The 21,860-nt window shown below is 38.2% G+C and overlaps 1 protein-coding gene across 1 annotated transcript in view; it reads right to left on the reverse strand.

Moving 5' to 3' along the window:
- ADGRB3 (adhesion G protein-coupled receptor B3) overlaps nucleotides 1-21,860 on the reverse strand; it is a 791,667-nt gene that overhangs the window by 12,352 nt on the left and 757,455 nt on the right. Inside the window, exons 25-28 of the mRNA XM_060167396.1 lie at nucleotides 20,673-20,768; nucleotides 18,952-18,991; nucleotides 14,300-14,943; nucleotides 4,175-4,210 (exon numbers count right to left, since the gene is read on the reverse strand). Of these exons, the coding sequence (XP_060023379.1) occupies nucleotides 4,175-4,210; nucleotides 14,300-14,943; nucleotides 18,952-18,991; nucleotides 20,673-20,768 (816 nt within the window). The remainder of the gene's footprint in view (nucleotides 1-4,174; nucleotides 4,211-14,299; nucleotides 14,944-18,951; nucleotides 18,992-20,672; nucleotides 20,769-21,860) is intronic.

The raw sequence follows: 21,860 nt of genomic DNA on the forward strand, positions 1-21,860 counted from the left end.
CAGAACCTGTAGCCATTTGAAATGTCTGACATTACAGTGTCTATTTACATTTCAAACATGTTTCTAGTTGAATAAATATGTACTCGGGGCTTAAAAGAAACCAGACAAAAGGTCTAGAAAGACTGAATAAGGTGTGTGTGTGCATATATATATATATATATATATATATATATATATATATATATACAGTCACTGTCACTCAAGAGTATACTTGGCTACAAATAAATAATTTTGCAACAGTTTAAATTTAGGAGGCTACAAGAGATGGATATAGCCAAGTTTGCAGTGCTCAAATTTTTCCTCCCAAAATGTGCAGATTGCCTAACAAAATGTACCCACTGCTGGGGGTCGGGGACAAAGCAGGAAGGGGGCTTTTATGAAAAGGACATTTCTAAGAAATCGTATGCTCTCTATTGATATTTAGAAATTAATTTAAATTTTATCTTCTATGTCATAGCTTAGCTGTGTTCACAGTGATATAAAATCAGTATAAAATAATATTTTGTCTTACTTGACTATGTTCTCCCAAATCTTCCAATAAAATTAAGTCCCCACAAAGATACTTCGTGATCACCCTGGATCGGTGCTGTCTTGTGCCTGCTGCCCACCACCATTGCCCAGAGCGAGAAGCATGGGTTTACTGGGAGCGGAGGACTCACTAGAAACGTCAAAGGAACATGCTAAGGCATGTTTAAAAGGCTGCATGGTTCCCATGGAAGAATGTGACCAGGTTTATCCCCATGGTTTTGCAGGAGAAGATACAAAATAGATACCTCTCTCCATGTATTTTTAACATGGAAAGAATAACAATGTCTATTACGGTTTCAGAATGGAGGTTTGTAATAGTGTTCCTAAGAATTCCTTGAGCTTCATCCTCAATCCAAGACAGACACTTTAAACCACCTGCCAAATATTTTTGATTTAACATCATATTAGTCACCTTAATTCCTAAAGTATTAAAATGCAACTCATCCTAGCTAGATGTCACCTTGGCTTCCCTGGATCTGTTTGTGGTACTAGTAGGAACCCAGGCTCAGACCCATAGAGCTATCTTTCTTCTGCTCCCCTGCCTTTTGACCCTATGCTCAGTTAAGGATCTGATCTTGACTCTGCAGCGTCCCTTTATCCATTTCCTTTCCTACCACCTCTAGGAAGTGGACCTTCATTTCTTCTTTCTTCGACCAGTCACTTCCTAATTTATATTTCAACTTCCTCATTCACCATACTATAATCTCTCCTTCCTATTACTGCCATGTTTATCTTTCTGTAGCCCAGATTAGTCCTAAAAATATTCCTCACTAAAAATAAACAAAACAAAACACAACAGAAAAGACTTAGCAGCTTTTAGTAACAAATCAGGTAATTGTTTCCATGGTTGCAAGCCCTTCACTATATGGTTTCTAAATTTCCCCTCTGTCTGTGCTTTTCTTCCACAGACCCCATGTTATGGTGAATTTTGACTTGCTTCTTGTTTCTTGCACATGCCACACTCAGCCAATCTCTATGCCTTTTCCTCCTCTGGGAATTTCTACCTGCCATTTCTAGCTCCTTGAGTTATATTTGATGTGGGTAGCTTTGAAGTCCCATGTAGCTATCTTTGAGGTGTTACTTCCATAGTGGCCCATTTTTTACACTGCTCTCTGCCCCAGCTCAGATACAGTGCTTGATCATTTTTTACTAAAGCAAGCCAGATTAAAAATTCAATTTTTCATCACTCACTCAACAAAGCCTTATTGGATGCTTACGATATACCGAGTCTCTGCTTGGAGTTGGGAATACAAATTCAGTAATAGGTTTGGTCACAGAACATATGGTCATCACTACAGTATTTTCTGTGTATTTTCCAGAAAGTAAGAATCCATGTTCCACCATTTTATGACCAGTCAACCTTTTGCTTTCTTTGCTCAATATTGTCTTGGAGATCAGCTCCATGAAAGGGCTCTTCCCATGTATGACACTTACCCACAGGGTTTTATGGATATGTGAGTTAAGAGAATATTGTTTTCATGTGTAGTTTCTGGGGAGTGTGTGAAGGGAAGATGCTTTCAGGAGTCCAGGAGGCAAAGTTTCTCTGTCACTGACAAAATGCCTGAGTTGGCCATTGTGTGGTAAATCTTCCTGGGGTTGGGTGAGGGTTAGCAGAAAGACTGACATAAACATACTTAATTTATCCAGCCTGAATTAAAATAGGGAGGGGACAACTTGAACTTTTCTTCAAGGACCATCCATAAAGGGCAGATAGATTGTGTTAAACGTCTCAATGTGGCCATAACTTTTCTGAACACAATCTATGAGACATCTGCTACATAAGCGTAGTTGCACATAGACGAAGGGGAACACTACTAAATGGTTGCTCAAAAAAGAAGTAATACCTCAAAGACTTTTTCTGGCAAGATTTGACACCTATAGAAATCACGCAATAACTAAAGCGATTAAAGAGGACAAGAAAATATCCAGGGTTGCAGTGTTGCCACTTCCTTTCTTTACCAGCAGATGTTTCAATAATATCCTGGCTGTATGTTGGGATCCTAAGCACAGGAAGAAGGATCCGCTTAGGGAGTCTGCTACCAGTTGCCATAGAGAAAAATACAAATACAAAAGAAAAATAACAATTTTTCTAATGCTCCAAAGGACACCGTATGATTAGATCCCTTTTCAGTGCTGGCAATTACATAACTTCAGTTGGTTGCACTGAGGCTTAATTTTAGATCTTAGATTTTTACTATATTTTATCACTGATGCCTAGTGGATTAATTCCCACCTCCTTCCCTTTGTACTAACACAACAACTGATTGTTTTCAAGAATACACACACACACACACACACACCACACACACACACACACACACACACACACACACACACGCACTATGATCCTCTCTTTTGGCTACCTGAAGAATTACTAGAAAAAACCCTAAAATATCTGTCCCTTAAAAGGCACTAAAGAATCTAAAAGTGAAGACTTTTGCTTATTTCTCTTTGAATTTATAGTCTTGATACTTTTACCTTAACAATTTAGACTATAATGAAATATTGGTTCTGTGCCAGGTTACTACAATTGAGCCACATCAGTACTAAAATGTGCCATGTAATCACTGAGGTCAGATTCATTACCATTACTTTGTATCTTGTACAAATACTCCTGAAATATGCCTAGAAAAGACCAATTTTCCTTAGACTTTATTCAAGGTAAAATCAGGACTTGCTCACCATTGCAGTAAATAAAACAATTGTCTCCCTTTTGATACCTGATGTGCATTACTGAGCTACAACACTCATCTACATAAATGAAATGATGGAATTACGAGTTTCCATGTTCTGGGAGGCTTCTGTAATTTTAGGACTATCAGCTAAGAGTGTTGAGTTCTATGTAAGTATCACAACAGTACAAATATGCTGGAGAAATTGATAATGTATTATATCCAATTATGTCAGCAGGCTATGAATCATATCCAATTATCAAGATGCATAAGTGCATTTTATGTGATGCTCCAGCATCATTAATTTTGTGCATAGCACAAGCTGCTCAAACGGTATGATTTCAGTAATTTCTAGCATCAGTATTACAGCAGCAATATAAACTGGAAAATGAACATCTTCGTCTTGTTTATATCTGTGAAAAAGCATTTACCAAACACAGGAGTACATTGAACCAACACTTGCTATTGGAAAAAAGAGTCTGGAAGGTACCACAGGGAGCCTATGGTACCACTGACTCAAGGCAAATCAGTCCTGAGGAAGCCTAGCTACCCAGCCAAAGCCCCTCACACGGCTCTCTTCACGTCCTCACTGAAGTAAAACAAACACAATTGTTTTAAATATGAAAAGTCAAGAAACCGAAATTCTACCTCCCAACAAACTGAGGGAGGTAAAAAAATTGACCAAGTTCAACTCTCAACATAAATTGTCTGCTTATCTTAGTGTTTATGAAATGGATTCTTTACTTGTCTGGAAAATCTCAGTCTTAGCATACATTTAAAGCAGTTAGAACTTAAATTTTTTTTCTACAACTAGTTATACAGTAGGGATTTTAATTAAAAATGTTTGACATCTCATTTAATTAAAAAAAAAGTAGAACTCCTACACAGATGCACAGGGTAATATGTTTAAGTAATTATACACCAACTTTGAATTCAAGTAATTAAAATTAAAAAAATAATCCTTAGACACTTACCTCAAAGTCAAGGTCTGAATATCGTGATTTTCTTCTCTGTTAGATATTTTTTAAAAAGAAGAAAAACCAATAAAGTTATGTTCAGTCATTCAAATAAAACAAAATTTACTGCTTTCAATAAGATCATCCTGCTTCATTGTGTTATAAGTATTTCCTGCACATAAGAATCTGTGAACATTTTTATGATTTCAAACTATTCCACTCACATTATTCCATTTTCACTTTGGACTTCTTTTAAAATTGAAGAATATAAATATACAATATATTTCTCTTGGCCTCTTAACTCTAAGTTTTTCAATAAGGAAAAAAAAATTAAGTGAAAATTCACACAAAACATTCAATCTTGAAGGAGACTTTCGGTCTACTACAGCAAAACTACTTTATAGACACAAAGGGTTCAAAGCTGTGTGGGAAAATCATCTAGCTGTCTCAAGACCTTGCACCATCCCCCTGCAATCTTCATTTCTACCAAATTCTATCCAACCCTCTGTCTATATTCCAAAGTTCTATATAGGTCTCACCCATAAATTTCTTGGTATTTGGTAGTCCTCCATGACAGGAAAGTCCCTCTGAGTGCTAGGCATTAGGAGCTGAAGTATTTGTTCTAATTTAGTAAAATGAATAACAAACAGTCTATACCTCAGCAGGACATGGATATTGATGTAAATACCTCACTATGCCTCTGACTCTGTTAAACAGTTTCTGAATCTAGTTACAGGTAAATATGCCTTGATAAAATCAGGAAACATGATTAAAATGAAATTAACGTGATTATATAATATTAGTGCAGGGAAGGTGTTCTAAACATCTGCTCTAAGTAGTCACTGGATTCTTAGAATGATTAGCTGTAGAAGGAGATAGCTGATAAATACAGAAAGAGTTCACCAAATTGTTGGATATCAAAAGTTTCCATACAGGCTTTTTTTCTCTTTTTTTTTTTTTCTTTTTTGAAGAAGTGGGAATGAAATACAGGGGGAATTAGTAAATATTAAACAACATGTAATATCCAGGAAGTTGGGAAAATATATGAACCTTTGGACAAACTTCTTCTGTTTTATTTGTTCCTCTTCTCCCATCCCAATAGCTATAGCATAAATTTCAATAACCTACGAGGGAATCATATCCAAGATAGGTGAGAGATTCTTGTAACTGTTGAGTATCAGGAGAGAAAGAAAGGAACTAATGCAGTTTACTGGAAAATATGACTAAATTTCTCCAGTGAGAGTTAAAATCGTCACTATAGACCTGGAACCTTCCTAGGTAACCAACCTCCCCCAAAGGATGTTGCAGTAAACAGAAAGCAACATACCCAAAGAGAGATTTTGTTTAATAAAAAGTTTAGAAGTTCTGAAATCATTTGATTTTGGTGGGGCTGCTTAAAGACTGAGAACCGCATCTTTCAATGCCGTTGTGGAGAGCGCTGAGAAGTGGGCTGCTTTATTCAAGGGGAAGTCAGCCTGAGCTCACTTTGCTCCCTGTGGCCAGCAGACTCTAGGCCAGCCCTGGTGACATCCTGCAAGAAGAGACGTGCGTGGGAAGCTGCTTAACCCAGCCCTCCTTCGCCATCTCCCTGCCACTGCTGTTGTCTGACTGTGCTGTGTAACAGCCAGGCTCCAGCGCACCGCAACCCGCTTTGCTGTGAGATGTTAGACCAAATGTCAGGGTTTCCCTTCTGCTCTCGGACGCTTTGCCTTCTTGGCACTGTGACTCAGCAGGACACTTCTGTAAGTATACGTTAAGCAAAATTCTTTCCTAATACAGCAAAATTCAAGCATGGAAACAGTGTTAAGCAATTATTAACAGAAAATGAGTCTCATGCTTTGCTTTCCATTTGAAAATTAAATAGTGAAACCTAATGAAAAACGTTCAGTTAGTCAGCAAAGAGGCCCGTCCACTGCACGTGTTGAGGGCTTCTCCATTGCAAAGGTCCTAACAGCCACGTGCTACCTTCTTCATTGAATGCAAAGTGGTGTTGCCTAAGAACTGGAAATGTGGATGGATGCATATTGCTGAAGGCTCCCGATTTCAGGCACAAGAACAAAAGATAGGAACCCAGAGGAACGGCAGAGATAGATTCTCCCTATGAGAGCAGATGCCACCTATGCAGATGTGAAACATAGAAAAGAAAACAGATGTACCCCCACAAATAAGTTTCTCTCTCGTCTATTCACTTTATTAAAATCACATTCTAACCTAAGAGTATACAGCGGAACTAGCAACCTTGAGGGATTAGACTAGGAAATGAACACGTGAAGCAGATTTCAGTTGAAACAGCCGAAAGATAGTTGGGGGTAAGGTGAAGAGGTGGGTTGGAAAATACAGCAGTGAAGACTTAAAAATTAGAGAGCGGAAAAAAATGTGGCGGACTTTGAGAGTCCAAGGGAGATAAAATGTGCACGTTATTCATATCCCCACAATCCTGACCAAGTGTTCAGACCTTTTATAAAGTGCTTTCACGTTTGAACATGCTAACTGCCCTGTGGGATGGTTAGGAAAGTACTATGCATTATCCCTGTTTATGAATGAGGAAAACTGAGGACCAGAGGAGTTCAAATAACTTGCCTACTTCACCTGGGTAGTTATCACATGGGCTGGGATTCCCACTCAGGTGTTCTGCCTGCAAACCCTGTGTTTTCTCCGCTGTGGCTCAGTAACTGCTCAGTGGTGTAAGGGGTGATGGTTCATAGCCAAGGTAGTTTGCTGATTGCCCCTAGAACTCAGCAAGAATAACATTACGGGATACAGTCAATCCCAGGCTGACAGCAGTGGGACCGAGATGCTCTGCAAGCATAAAGCAACGTCAGGCAGATGAACTTTTACTTGTCAATTATATTTTAAAGGAGAAAAAAAGCATCGATATGGCACTTATTTGAGAGAAAAATCTGATGGCAATTTACAATAATTTGTGTCAAATAAAATAACTTAAAATCATTCTAACATGAGATAGTTTATGAGCCATGATGCAACACAGTGGCAGACTTCACTTTCATGATGGGTCTCCCATCGCAAAATCTATTTTATCTTAAAGAAGTATCTGCATTGGGAAATCTGTGATGGAATGGAAGGACCAGAATGTTAGCTTCTGTTTATCAGTTCCTCATTATAACACTCACTATCTCTCAGTCTGTTTTTCAATGTGCTGGAGCGTCTTTCAAAGCACTGAAGTCTGTGGAAACTGTGACTGACTTATGTGCTCATTCAAATGTCCCTCTGAGCTCTCTGGAATGTCATTGTAAGGTAGGAAAGTGGTTAGAAAGAATGGTTATATGTTTAAAAGATGAGAATCAATGAAGAAAAGTGATCAAGTCATAACAACTTTTATGATAAGTTGATAATTGAAGAAATGCTACATACAAATTTAAAATAAGCCAGGATGGTGTTGACATATTTTAGGAAGATATAAGTCCCTTTCTCTGTACATCCCCTAGTTCCCAAATAACTTGATACAAATCATCCTTTTTGTCATAGTAGGTGACATTTCTTTTATGCTCTTTCCTTTTCTTAATTTCCCACTTAGAACTCACCCCAACTTCTGTTCTGTCCTCAACATTCCATTAAAATTCTTGTTGTCAAGGTCTCAGATGAGCTCCATCTGGACGGTTTCCAAGGTCAATTTTCTCTCCTCATCTTAATGGACTCTCAGAAGCTTTTGAAGGTTAATCCCTTCCTCATCTCTCTCAGCTTTTCCTTTTGTTTTCTTTTCCTCCTTCTTATTTGCTCTAGTTCTGTCTGCCAAGTCTCCTTTGCTGGCTCTTTCTCTTCTCCCTGACTTCTAAATGTTGAGTTCCATAGTTTTCTTTTTTCTTATATTCTTTCTTGGATGAAATCATTCATTCCCAGGGTTTTCAATACCATCTTTTAACTTGCAAACACCCTTTTCTTTCCTGTCACAGGAAATGTTGCATATCTAGTTGGTGAAGCCAGGCATTTAGGAGTCACCCTTCAGCCCTCCCTGCCTCTCACCCTGCACATCAAATCCACCAGCAGTGCCATCTGTTCTATATCCAAAACACATCTTAATTTGCCCTCCACAGTCAAAGGCATTCTTGTCTTTTGTGTGGTTGACCTCAGTGGTCTCCTAACTGTCCTCCAGCTTTCTGCTCCACTTCTACTACCTCTCCCACTACCACTGGATCCTAATCCTTTCCATTCCAAACCATCAAAGTGATGGATGGATGGATGGAGAAATGATCATGACAGTTGCTTAACTGTCCTCAAGTTTTTCTTTCATTTTACAAGGTTCTGCAAAATCTGGTCTCTTCTTCCTATTCCACCTCGGACTTAAGAAGCTTGCCCCGTGCTACATGTGTCTTCTAATCCTATGAGAATATTCCAAGCTCTTTTCTGCCCCAGGACCTCTTCACCTGCAATTTTTTTGTCTGAAACACCCCTGATCCTTCAGCATCTCACAAGCCATGTTCTTCCTTAATTTCATTGTTCATCCTGTGGCGCTTCAGAAGGCCCCCCAGATCACCTCATCTAAAGAAGCCTGTCTCTCACACTCCATGGTTATTTCCCAGCACAGCACACTCTTTTAGATTAATCATTTGTTAACAGTTCACCATCTGTCTCTTCCATAGTGTTTATTCACCACCGGGGCAGGATCCACATCTGTCTTGGCCACTTTTATATCCCTGGCATCTATCAGAGGGTCTGGCATAATAGTAGACATTCACAAAATTATTGATGAAAGATTGAAGGAGCTACACTATGAAAGCCAAACAAATCCAAAAGAATGACTTGTATTTTGGTTGTGTTTTGTTCTTTTTCTCAGGAATACTCCAGGAGAATTTGGATAAGCATGTGGGCTATATACACAAAGAAAACCGTTTTGAATAGATCTATTGACAGCCAAGAGGATTGAGACCATTTAGAAGAATACAGGCCTACCACTAAGAGAGGGGAAAATTCTTTAGGATGATGTCAGAGTAAGAAAATGCACACCAGTATGAGGCTACTCAGAGGAATACTTAGCAAGGATGTGTATAATGGCATCTGTCCATAGCAAAGCCTTGTAGAATGATGAATAATTTCTCAAAGGGAATACTTCGTTGTTTGTGCCTTTGCAAATTAAGTTGGACAAGATACTAGAAGATTCACAGTGAGGAATAAATTCCATGGACTAATAAATGTCAATGTGACTGCCATTAAAAGTTTCCATTACAGACTGAGCAATGAACCCACTCAAGGAGAAAGCTTTGATGTCAAATCCATTCAAAATATCTGTGTAAATGAAACTTGAGAATCATTAATTTTGAAAAATGAGTTATTTGAGCTAATTTTGCTTGTACGCCTGCATAAAAGACAAAATTTCCTAATCCAGGAGCAAAAACAAAACACTGAAGAAGGGCAAGCATTTCTTTCACCACAGCTACATGAGGAAAAAAATTTTCAAAAAAGAAAAAGATACTCTGCCCAATGGTCAGTCCTACAGTGGTTTCTGTTAGTGACAGAAATATGGCCATAACATTTTGTCTAATTTCCTGAATACTGACCTAGTACAGCAAACAAGTTTCTTTACCGATATTCAAGATACAATGGTAATGAAATAATAATCACACGACCTTACATCTGAAGTGCCCCTTACAATGTTCAAAGGGGTTTTCACATACATTATCCAATTTGATGTTCACAACAGCCATAAGGGAAGCACCTGTGATGTACCACTATAGCTAAAATGTTTTACCTTTCAAAACCATTATGCTGAGAGCTCTATAATTCATGTCCAGAGGAAAACTGGTGTATAAAAAGTTACCCTAGAATGGTACCCATTTACCCATTTATACATTGAGAGAGATTTATCTGAGCATGTTTTGAGATACATTGTTAAGTTATATCTGAATGTTCAGAAAACCTGGAGTAGCAGAACTTTGTTTAAAAAAGAAATTGTGCAATTTACTATCTAACTCTGTTTAGTTATAAGAAAAGCTAAGGCAAAGCTAAGCTAAGCACTTAATGTGCTTACATTGGAGCAAAGTGTTTCACAGGAATCCCAGTGATGGAGGAACTGAGAAGCCACAAAAGGGACCACGAGGGAACCCAGAGATTTGCAGGAGAAGGGGCTACTGCCCACCCCCGCCCACCAGGCTGGACGGACATGGGGAGATGACACTTCGACCTAATCCCGGGGGCTGAGGCACCTGGCAGAAGCTGGAGGCCCTACAGAACAGCTAAGGAGACATGAGGTACTGCCCAAAGCAGAAAGAGGGAGGAAAACACCCTGAATTCCTTCTTTTCCCCAGCCTCCAATCTCTCACAGTGTTTCCTAGTGGCCAGTCTTCTCACCCAGCTAGGAACCTGTATCAACCCCGAGAGACACAAGGGAAAAAGGGTGAAGGTGGGCCCTGGACCTGCACACAAGTGGGAAGGCTTTGACTAAGGAAATGTGTCCTGTTTAGATCTACCAGCTACAAGCCATCGAATGTTCCAATAAGTCAAAACAAATATTGACCTATCTTCTTACACTGATATATCTATAATTTTTCAAAAAGTAAATAGAACCACAGCCCAAGGTTTAAACTATTGATATATCTATTGATATAACTATATTGATATAACTTTTGATATAACTATTGATATTGTGCTCAATGGTATTGATATTGATATAACTATATTGATATAACTATTGATATAGTGGTCAATGGCTTGAGAACGCTGATACTTCTTTTTTCCCCACTTGCTTCACAGTACCTCGTAGTTTTTTGCTTTATATACATACCATGCACTCAACACATTTTGCTCATTAATTGAAGGTGAATGACTTAAATGCTGATGACAATGTTAAGCAATTAGAGGACATCTAGGACTGACGCCATTGTGAGACATTCTACCATGTGCATATTGCAATGAATCCTTAATTGTGGAAATCTAAAGTTTTCGGAATCGCTTAACAAGTCCATTCTGGGAATGGATACAGTTCGGAAATTGGCAGATAACATATTACATGAAAGAAAGACACAAGATAATATTAAGACGGGAGAGAAGCTGGAAATGCTTTCATGCCGAAAAAACTTGATGCATTTATCAAACTTTCTACGCTGAGTAATTGGGGGTTAGCTGAACAAGCTGTCCTGGAGGTTGGAGCCTTTTCTGCTGGTACTGCCTTCAGGGTTGGGGAGCCTCCCTCTTGCTTTGTTGCCTCCTGCTTATTTGAATAAATACTTCCACCCACTCTTTGGCTTTGTTTCTTTCTCCTTTGACTCTTGTTTTTCCTCGCCTGCACTCTTCCTCACAATACTGACTTCTGGGCTGCAACTGCCCGGTTTTACCCTCTTCTTTTTCTTCTCCCACCACTTCCCACTTTGTCAAATTGTGAACACCCACTCCTCTGGAGGCAACTTCCTGAATTACTAGGAACATCTTTTTATTCCGTCCCTGAAAAGTCCCTGAGGCATCTGGCCGTCCTCTGCCGCCCCGGTTTCCCAGGCAGGGATGCCCCTGTGGCTGGAACCTCCCTTCTCACTCAGAGAAGACTCAAATTGTTCTATGGCCCCATGGCTGCCACATAGTCACTCACTTTCATCTCTGTATTGTCTTCTAGGTCTCAAGACACCTCCTGGCTACTGTTGCACACCACAATCCATGTAGATACTCTAGTCATCTTTCTGCTTTTCCTCTATTGTCAGAATATCAGCTTACCTGCTGGTTCACTGCAGACAGAGTGTGCTCACTCTGCCCACAAAGGAAGCCACACCAGACTTTATCTGGCCACAGTCTTATCTCCAAAATCTGGCCACCACACTTCATGGCCACAGTCTTGTCTCCAAAATCTGCTAACTGTATACATCTACACTTCATCCATTTCACGTCTTTATTCTGTAAGACCAAGTGTCTGTCCAGGGTTAAATGAACTTTATAAAGTTACTCTCATGCTAATGTTCAGGCACATGACTGTCTCTTTGAGACAGCGTAAAATTGATCAGGACAGAAAGATTCCGGTCCTAGATTTGCTGTGCACTTACTCTGTGACCTTGGACAAATGACTTTACTTCAAGGATTAGAACAACTTATCCATCGTCCAGAGGTGTAGCGAAGATTAATTAATTCACGTTTTTAAGGTGATTTGAGGATCTGCTAAGGAAAGATGCTATATAAATGCTAATTTTTATTATTCATTCCCACATCTATATATTCAGCTGTCTCCTAAAATGGTCACCCTAAGCAATTACTAACTATTAAACTCTTTGAAAGAATGAAAATGAGGAACTGAAATTTCATTCTGAATCCTGAATTTTCTTCCTTTTCAAGATGTAAGCCTTGTGATTTCTAAGTCATTTAAATGCAGATCTTTTGGCTGAATCACACTTATATATGATGCTTATTCTTAATAATAAGGATATGGAGATTTGGAAAAATTACCACTGAACAAAGCAGCACTCAGAAATTCAGTCTATTGTTCAAACACATACAACCTGTACAATATCAAACCCAGCAAGGTTTTAAGCCTTTTAGACATAAAGCATTTTTATAACAAGCAAAATATTTTAATGCAATTCCATTCTAACCCCTCTAGCACACTTTAAAGAGCCATTCTATATAGAAGACTCCATATGGTCTTTAAGATTATTTACAGTGTTATGTTATTATATGCACACTCACTGAAAATTCTTGTAAAAACTTCTGTGATTTTGCATAAATGTTATGTATTTTGTGCTTACGTGGTCATTATTTTAGAAGACCTGCTAGTCTCTGGGATATGCAAGTTAGAGATGGAAACAGTGGCTACTCTGCTAATTCAGAATGATTGGACGCTCTTGTCTACAGGGAGCTCCAGCCACTCAGGAGTGAACTTGGACTCACTGCCCCTATGCCTTTGGTTCCAAAGAATGATTCTCCTCAGAAGCCCTATTCTGTTTAGGTCTGATCTACTGACAGAATTTAGAGATTTATCCTAGATTCCCATCTACGGTAGAATTTCCTCAATGCAGCTGGGAAAACCCTCAAAATTACACCGCACATCAAGTCACTCCAGCCTTTCAGGGTGTCTCTTCATCTTGGCCTCGTAGAAGGCACAGTCTTGTGGGAAGAAGGAAGGGGCAATTGCCTCTGGGCACTTTTGAACATTAGAATATTATCAACAAACTTCTGATGGAAAGAGTAGGCAACGGATTATATTGTCTTATGAAATAATCTGTTATATTAAGACAATTGGCAATACATATTAAAAAATGCATATATTGCATTGTATATTGAACATATGCAATATATCCGCAGTGGGTTTACAGCAAAACTTCAAGACAGAGGATATGAAAGTCACAAACAAAACAGTTACAGGAGGTATGTCAAAAGAAAACTAGACATTACTTGTCTTACTTGACTTAGATCTTACTTGATTAATTGTAATACAATATGAGTGATATTGATACCTGTTGACTACTCTTTACATCACTTTGTGGGTAGAAAGGAAGCTGAGGGGAGCTTGCTTTTCCACAAAAGCCATGTGGTTTGACCTCAGAGTCCTGACTCTTGATCTGCTTGATTTACATCCCTCCCAAGAGTTCACAATTTAAGACCAAAACATTTAGTGGTCATAATTCTGTAAGAGCTAAGAAAAAAAACATTTCCTCTGAAAGATATCAATCTAAGGTGATAATAAAGTCTATAATCAGTGTAATGGTAGATCTCATTGAAACATTCCAATTTTGTTATTTTAACAGCTGCCCTCACACAGAAAACCCAGATCTTGCTTAAAGTTTGTAGTGCCATCCAGAAACTACTTTAACCACCAAAAGACTTCTGGTACCCAAGAAACATCAGGAGGATCTTCTGTTTGTTTAGGAGTGCTCTACTTGGTTCCCATTATGACAGATAGGTATCATTTTAATTATAGAGGGTTCATTTTTAAAAATATGACCTCGAGAAAGGGGATTCTGATGCTCTACTGGAAAAAGCATATGTCCAGAATCTTAAACACAACATACCCCAAATTCTTAGACAATACATAACTGCAAAAGCTAATGTGACCCTTCTCCCCCAGTGCAGTGCCCCATGAATCTATCTATCTATCCATCTATCTATCTATCTATCTATCTATCTACCTCTTATCTATTAATCAATCAGTCTATCTATCAGTGTATCATCTATCTAACTTTCAAATATCAAGGGAAGGCTTGTTCCATTGCTTACTTCTAAAGAACTCATTGATATCGTGGATCCAGTTTCACTTCTCGATAATCCCGCATTTTCATCCAACTCAGAGGCCATGAAGTTCTTCACAGCTGTGCGAGGCTCAAAGGGCAAATTCTGCATATGTTCCTGGGGTGCGAGATGTTGCTCTAAGTTCATATTGAACTGGTCCATGACAGGAGGATTCATGTTGAATTCAGGATTCACTTTGTAGTGCAATAGCCTTTCGTGGGGCAGGGTTTCCATGCCAATATTCATTTTGCTTTCTTCTTTCATTGATGGCTGGGTATTAACAGAACTTCTGGGCATCACAATATAGTCACTCTCCATCATTCTTTCTTGAGGATGAACGATGTCCATATCCGCCCCTCTCAAATTATCATCCGTACATAAGTACACAGTTCTCCGCAACTCACTGTTCTCTTTTTTCAAACATTGATTGCCCAGCTCATTCATACTCATGGGCATGTGCAGACCTGTGGGTTGCTGAATAATGACTTTGGAAATGACGTTTCCAGGCAATGTTGAATAGCTTAGCCCTTCAGGGTTTGCTCCCTTTTCTTCTTCATCATCATTTAGAGAAATCCTGGAGAGGGTGCCTGTTATTGTTGCTGCTCGGCAAGGACCAATATCCTTGTGAAGAACTGTGAATTAGAACATAAAAGTAAATAAAAGAACGTTAATGCACACTTATTGACTACTATTGTATTCTGTTGTCCCTCATTTTACTAAACATTTTCCTTAGTAAAATAAAAATTATTAAAAATTACATATCTATTTTTTGCACATGGTCCAAATTACTCAGTCACTCTGTGTTGATTCTGACATGCTCTTATAGTTCTCAGGCAGCCCACAGATAAAACATATGGGAAAACTGATGAACAGACTTTCAAAAATCTCAGTGCCTTAACCCTAAATAACTCAGCCTAACTTTTCAGGGGAAAGGTAGATTACCAGAGAAATTTTCTCCATCTGTCTACTGCAAAGGGCTTTATAAAATTATGGATATATTAACAAGAGTTTGACTTTTTCTTAAAGGGTTTTCCCCTAAAGTATTCTACAAGTTCTACTCATTATATACTTCTTGAGAGAGGTAATCAATGAGAATTTCATCCTACTACATCAGAAATCCCTTCAAAAATTATGCCATTGAAAACTAATGAGCATTTATCTGTGAAGTCCATATGGTCAAGTAGATGCAGGGTTCAAAAGTATTTATCATCTTCAGTTCCATGCAGGAAAAGTAAGGCATTTTTTTAACAAGATCAATCCATAAGCTCCAATGCCCTTGAGGGGGTATTAAAAGTGCCAACTGACTTTAAGCAGAAAAAAGCTGTGTGAGCCTCTAAACCTCCATTCCATTTTAAGCCTGCAAAATAATGACTTAGAAAACTTAAAAATGCATGATAACTTGTAGTAAGAAAGAGAACAAAATGAAAACATAAACCACACCAAGGAAAAACCAATCAACAGAAGAGTTCAGAATTCTTTATGAAAATATAGTTTAGTTTTTTCTCTTGTTTGCCTCTCTAGAAGGAAGAAAATCATATTTTATGTGTAATGGAGGCAGAATGACTTGAAGCCTGCTTAGTTGCGGGCAGCTGTCGGTTTTGAGGTCTGAGAGAATGAAATTCTGAAGACGTTTTCTTGGTCATGGTGGTGCTGAAAGCACAGAGAACAGCACTGTGTGCAAGGTGGTTCAACACGGCCTCCAAGTACTGCCCTATCAACAAGTAGAGCCATTGCCATTGAATGTTTTGTTAGGCATAGGTAGCTATAACTATTTGGTTTATTATCTCCTCATGAAAAGTCTCAGACATATTCAATTTCACCCATTATTATCCAGTTTTCAAATAGCATCCTAATTATTATGCATTAAAGCAGAGTTTGCAAAATAGAAGGTTCTGAATGTCTTTCCCTATTACAAAGAAGAGAAGCTTTCAAATTAATTCAAGACATGCATCATTCATGTAATATCTTTTATCTTTAGAGATACTGTATTTAATCATTGTATTAGGTCTCTTTCTTCTTAGATATTCAAGATGTAATTCACCTATACTCCAGTCAAAATTTTTAAAAATTAGCAGAAAAAAACCCCCAAAAAACAAAACAAACAAACAAAAGATGTTAAATCTACATTGCATATTTTTTATTAATCCACAATTTGGTGTGACTTTTTATATTTAACTATAATGTTTAAAAAGTAGAATAATTCAGTTTAAAAAGGTTATTTCCAAACCTCTTAAATTAATAGATAGGTAATGAATTGTGGTTGCCAGGAACAATTTACTTGAAAATATTCAGAGATAAAGTATGTTAAATTAATAGATTTAGTAATATTCCAAATAAAATACCTTAAAATATCTCCAAATTCAGGGAAGAATATTTTTAATCCTTAACTGTAGGCAAAAATTAATCTAAAATTTATAGCAATACAATATAAAGGCTAGTTATGGGAACCTATTACATTTTATTAAGGACATATAATTTTATACTTTTATCAGTATTTTGTAAACTGTAAAGTAAACCTTGGTACTGAATATTGATTTCATAATCTGCATTTGTATAAAATGCATTTAGTTTGTATTAATGTAATATGATTTGTAGTTATAGTAGCACATTTTTATCAATGATACAGCTGTCTTTGCTGAAAATTTGTATATCTTAAATATTTGGGGAAATATAATTCTTCTTATTAAGTAGTGTCGACTCTATATGAGAAATTTAACTGTTTCTTTGACTTACTTAACATGGATATCCAAATTTTGAATATAAAACATAAACACACCTACACATACAAATGTGATGTTGAAGTGATGGGAATTTTGAGAGAAATTAGTCAAGTTGTGAAGCGCAAAATGCAAATAAAACCAAGACAAAGCAAAAAGCACCTGAATGTTTAGCATAATCAGATATACACTCCACCCTTTGGGAAAGTGAATTTCAACAAAACTTAGGGAAAGATTATTCAGAGACCAGGAATTGAGACTTTAACACTGAATATACCTCAACATGGAAGGAAATCTTTAGAAAAACACAGGGGCAAGTCCTGATAAGCTCAGCTAAAAAAACGCACAGACAGAAAATGAAAAATTAAAAGAATTTTTTTCTAATAAAATAATGATACTGGCCTGATATTAAGAATACAATGAATCTGGGGAAAATGGGTATTTTAACAAAAGAGAACAAGATGAATATAACTCCTTTATTTGTAAAGTTTGGATGAAGATTTAGAAGGCATTCTTATCAAAATTTCAGAGGCCAAACAATTTCTTTTTTTTTTTTTTAATTATTTGTTTCAGGACAATTCTTTTACCCTTTATTTTATTTTACTTTTTTTTGCGGTATGCGGGCCTCTCACTGTTGTGGCCTCTCCCGTTGCGGAGCACAGGCTCTGGATGCGCAGGCTCAGCGGCCATGGCTTATGGGCCCAGCTGCTCCGCGGCACGTGGGATCTTCCCGGACCGGGGTATGAACCCGTGTCCCCTGCATTGGCAGGCAGATTCTCAACCACTGCGCCACCAGGGAAGCCCCCGAGGTCAAACAATTTCAAATGGATAGAATGGTAACCTAAAACCAGTAAGATAGTAGCAAATAGAGATAAATGCAAAGGCTAGATTTTTCATCAAGGACTAAAAAAACAAACAAATGAAAAAACCCCAGAACTTTTACAAATCATAGACTGGGAAATCCCTGACAGCTACTACAAAAATTCTTGGGGATTTTAAATGATAATCAGTTGACACTAGTACTGTACCAGCTGCTATGAAATCAGATGCAAAGGTAGATAGCATTAATACAAGGAAAGAGCCAACTGTGATAAATGCTGGCTAAGTGTGGGCAGCATAGTTAAAACTTGGGCACCATAATTTCAAATGATTGACACCTGGGGTACCATGTCTGCCTGGGAGGATGCTCTGAGGAATGAGTGAAGAAACATGGTTTGTTTAGTCTGGAAAAAAAAAAAAAAAAGACCTAGATTGGGCTAAGTAGTATTTGCTTTCAAATATTTGGATAGTTAGGTGAAGTGGATATTCACTCTTATTCTCAAAGGCACCACGAAAACCAATGAATAAAAGGTTAAATAAGGTATATTTTGTCCCAATATAAAGGAACATTATTCATCTACTCTTGGTGGGTGTCCACAGGCTGGAGAACAGACGTTGGGAACACTGTCCCTGGGACCCAGCTCTCTAAGACGGTGTGTGCATGCTCTGAAAATACAGCAACAAAGCTGTGATACACACACACACACCCAAACACACTCACACACAATGATACACACTCACACATCCTTCCAGCATGGATGATGAAATTGAGGCACAGAGAGACATCAACTTGACTGGCCTTACACCTGACAACCAGTAATAGGTGGATGGAAGGCTTCTGTCTCCAAGTCAATGCTTTCCTGCAGTCACAGTACTTCCAATCAACCATTTTCACTTCCTCGCATTCCCCATTCATATTCTCCCTCTCTCTCATTCCCTCCCCCCTCTCCTACATCTGCTATTACAATGTTTCCAGTTGAAAGACTCAATTTACACATTTACAGGAATATGTGATGGGTAAACCACAGCATTTTCTTTAAAATCAAAATCATAAAAATGATTCAACATCTAATGATTATATTTTCAAAATTCAAATATTCTTACCTGATCTACAAGCAATGTCTACATCCTTTTCAAAGTCTGTCTGTAACAAGAAATAATGACATAGAATCATCATTTAATGAAGACCTCAAATGACTTTTACTGACCAAATTATCTGAAGTTAACAAATATCTGACTATGAGATACCAGGATATTGTTTTGTGCAAAGGAAGTTTATCAAGGAATAATCAAATTGTTTTCAAGAGTATTTTCTAGAGACCACATGTTGGATAAAATCAGTGGGAACATGGTGTATGACTTTAATAAGGCAAAACTATCCCCATGGTCATCTAACACCAGATGTAAAAAAACAGAATTTCAAGGCAATTCCTTAAACCACAATAAAAAGATTGGAATGTGAAATATTATGAAGATACTTAAATAAATGTCTTTGTTATTTCTATTTTTATGCATTCATTTTGAATATATTGTTTGTCATGCAATATCTTATAATACAGCTTTGTCAAATCCTTAATAGTCAAACTAGGCTCTTCTGATGATACATTTTCATGCAAATGTCACAAAAGACTTTCAGGCTTAGGAATTAAAATTGAAGATGAAACAATACTAATCTGGCCTAGAACCTGCTTAGAGTTTAGTTCCAGCCTCATATTTTCCCCAAACTTTTACTGTAAACAAATTAGTTTATTTTTAATGATGAAATTAAATTAGCCCATTTTTTTTTTTTTTTTTTTTTTTTTTTTTTTTTGCCGTACGCGGGCCTCTCACTGTTGTGGCCTCTCCCGTTGCGGAGCACAGGCTCCGGACGCGCAGGCTCAGCGGCCATGGCTCACGGGCCCAGCCGCTCCGCAGCATGTGGGATCTTCCCGGACCGGGGCACGAACCCGTGTCCCCTGCATAAGCAGGCGGACTCTCAACCACTGTGCCACCAGGGAAGCCCAAATTAGCCCATCTTAATCAATTCTTAGATTCAAGATATCAGTATTTATCTCTTTGTTTTTAATAAGGAATTAATTATTCCTTCTCCTGTCTTAGTTACTAGTATATCGTTTAGACTGTTTTTGTGTTGCCTAATCCAAACACATCGATAATAAATCAAGCATATTACTAAGAAAACTCTATTTAAGCCATGATGTTAATGACACAGTTTAAACCTTACTTCATTTCTAAAATATACGGAAGTGGTTATGTGTAAAGTACCCCTTATCCCAACAACAGTCAGAGCTCATGTACAATGGTTGGCCTTCTTCTGGGAGTGTGTCTGCCCCTCATACTTTAGGGCAGTGGCTCTCGTCTTGGGCTGCCCCCTGGAGCCACCAATGCCTGGGTTCTATCCCAGGATGCTGGTTTTTCCTTGCTCTGGAGTGCGGCTCCTCTGAGGAATCTGAATGGGAAGCAAGGCAAGAACCACTTCAGGTCTTGCTTTAAGACCAGATGTGCAGGTACCATCCTGTTCTGATCTGTAAACAAACATGATCCTATGGACACACTGTTAACCCTAACTCTGTGTGAGGATGAACATACCCCCTGGTGTCACCCAGAAACTCCACACTCAACACATCAAGGGTCCAATAACAGATCTAGGACTCCTAACCAGTCCAGACAGAACCGTCATCTGGTATCAGAGTTCCAAGCCTGTGACCGAACTACAGTCAAAGTCATTCAAAATGGAATTTTGATACTATTTTACGACTAAGAATATTTGCTTATTCCCTTGAGAAATCATGACTGAATGAAGACTCAGAGGGGAATTAAAAGCTCACCATGATTTGAGCATGCCCGTTAGGAAAAGAACTGGAAGAATCAGCATTGATTGGGTCCTGACAGTTTCTCAATCGGCATCTAAATGCATCTTGAACCTGTGAAAAAAGGACAAACATTCATTTTCTTCTCTCTTGGTAATGACCAGATACTGTCCATATTGGCAATTGACTGAGAAAACCATTATCACTGTTTTTATGATCCAATACCCGTTTTGTTTACTTGGTGCACCTGGACTTTGGTCCATGCCCAGGGAATTCATCATTTACCAACTTCTGTAGAGGGAGGTGCTGGGAACTCCTCAGCTGTCCCGATGCCTGTGTCTGGCTCAATACTAATCATTCTTGCCCGATGGCAGGCTTATTTCCACTGCTACAAACAATATGCCTGTCTTTCAAGGGGGATTTACTATTCGGTATGGCATAATCTTCACAACAGCTTTAAACACTGGGAAAAATGAGATGACTCAATGACCAAAATTGATCTGGGATTTTCCTTTTATGTCTTATGTAATGCATATTGGGGAGACGATTTCTTGTCTTGCTTCAAGTACTATGTGCCCTTATGTGCAAACAAAACAAAACAAAACAAAAAACCCCCACACACAATGAAACAAAAAGGTAACAAAAACTACTCCGTTTCTGGTTGATTCTCGTGGAAAAAAAAAAGGCCACTTAGCAAAGCCGAACTTCCTTAATATACATTCACAACTGGATTCTGAGCAAAGAACAAACACATCACAAGGAAATTCGAAGAACGTTAAATCCTTTGTTAAACAGCACATGGATAAACCTGAATAGATGAATAACAAACACACAAATCAGCCGACAACTACTCTGACGTCATGGTACCTCTGTGTCTGCTGGTCCGTCCACCTCCTGCAGCTCATTAGGCCCCTAACAAGCTTGCCGGTGGGCATCACCATAAGTCAAGTCAATGGCAACGTCATTTTACTAGTATTTGGCTTTTCTGACTTCACATTATTGTTACTCCCCTCCTTGTTTATTATAATCTGTCTTATCGGGTTACCAAACAAAGCACAGATGATGTGGCATTCCTTCTATTTTCCTGAAGCACCATTGTAGGGGCCACCAAGGGAAACATTATGATGTCCAGTTTTGCAAAGCATGTATATAAACTATCCTGTCACTTGTTGTGAGATGTGCGTAGTTTATGTATTGGCCATAAAA

Source organism: Lagenorhynchus albirostris, chromosome 12, assembly GCF_949774975.1.
Source record: "Lagenorhynchus albirostris chromosome 12, mLagAlb1.1, whole genome shotgun sequence".
Lineage (NCBI taxonomy): Eukaryota > Metazoa > Chordata > Mammalia > Artiodactyla > Delphinidae > Lagenorhynchus > Lagenorhynchus albirostris.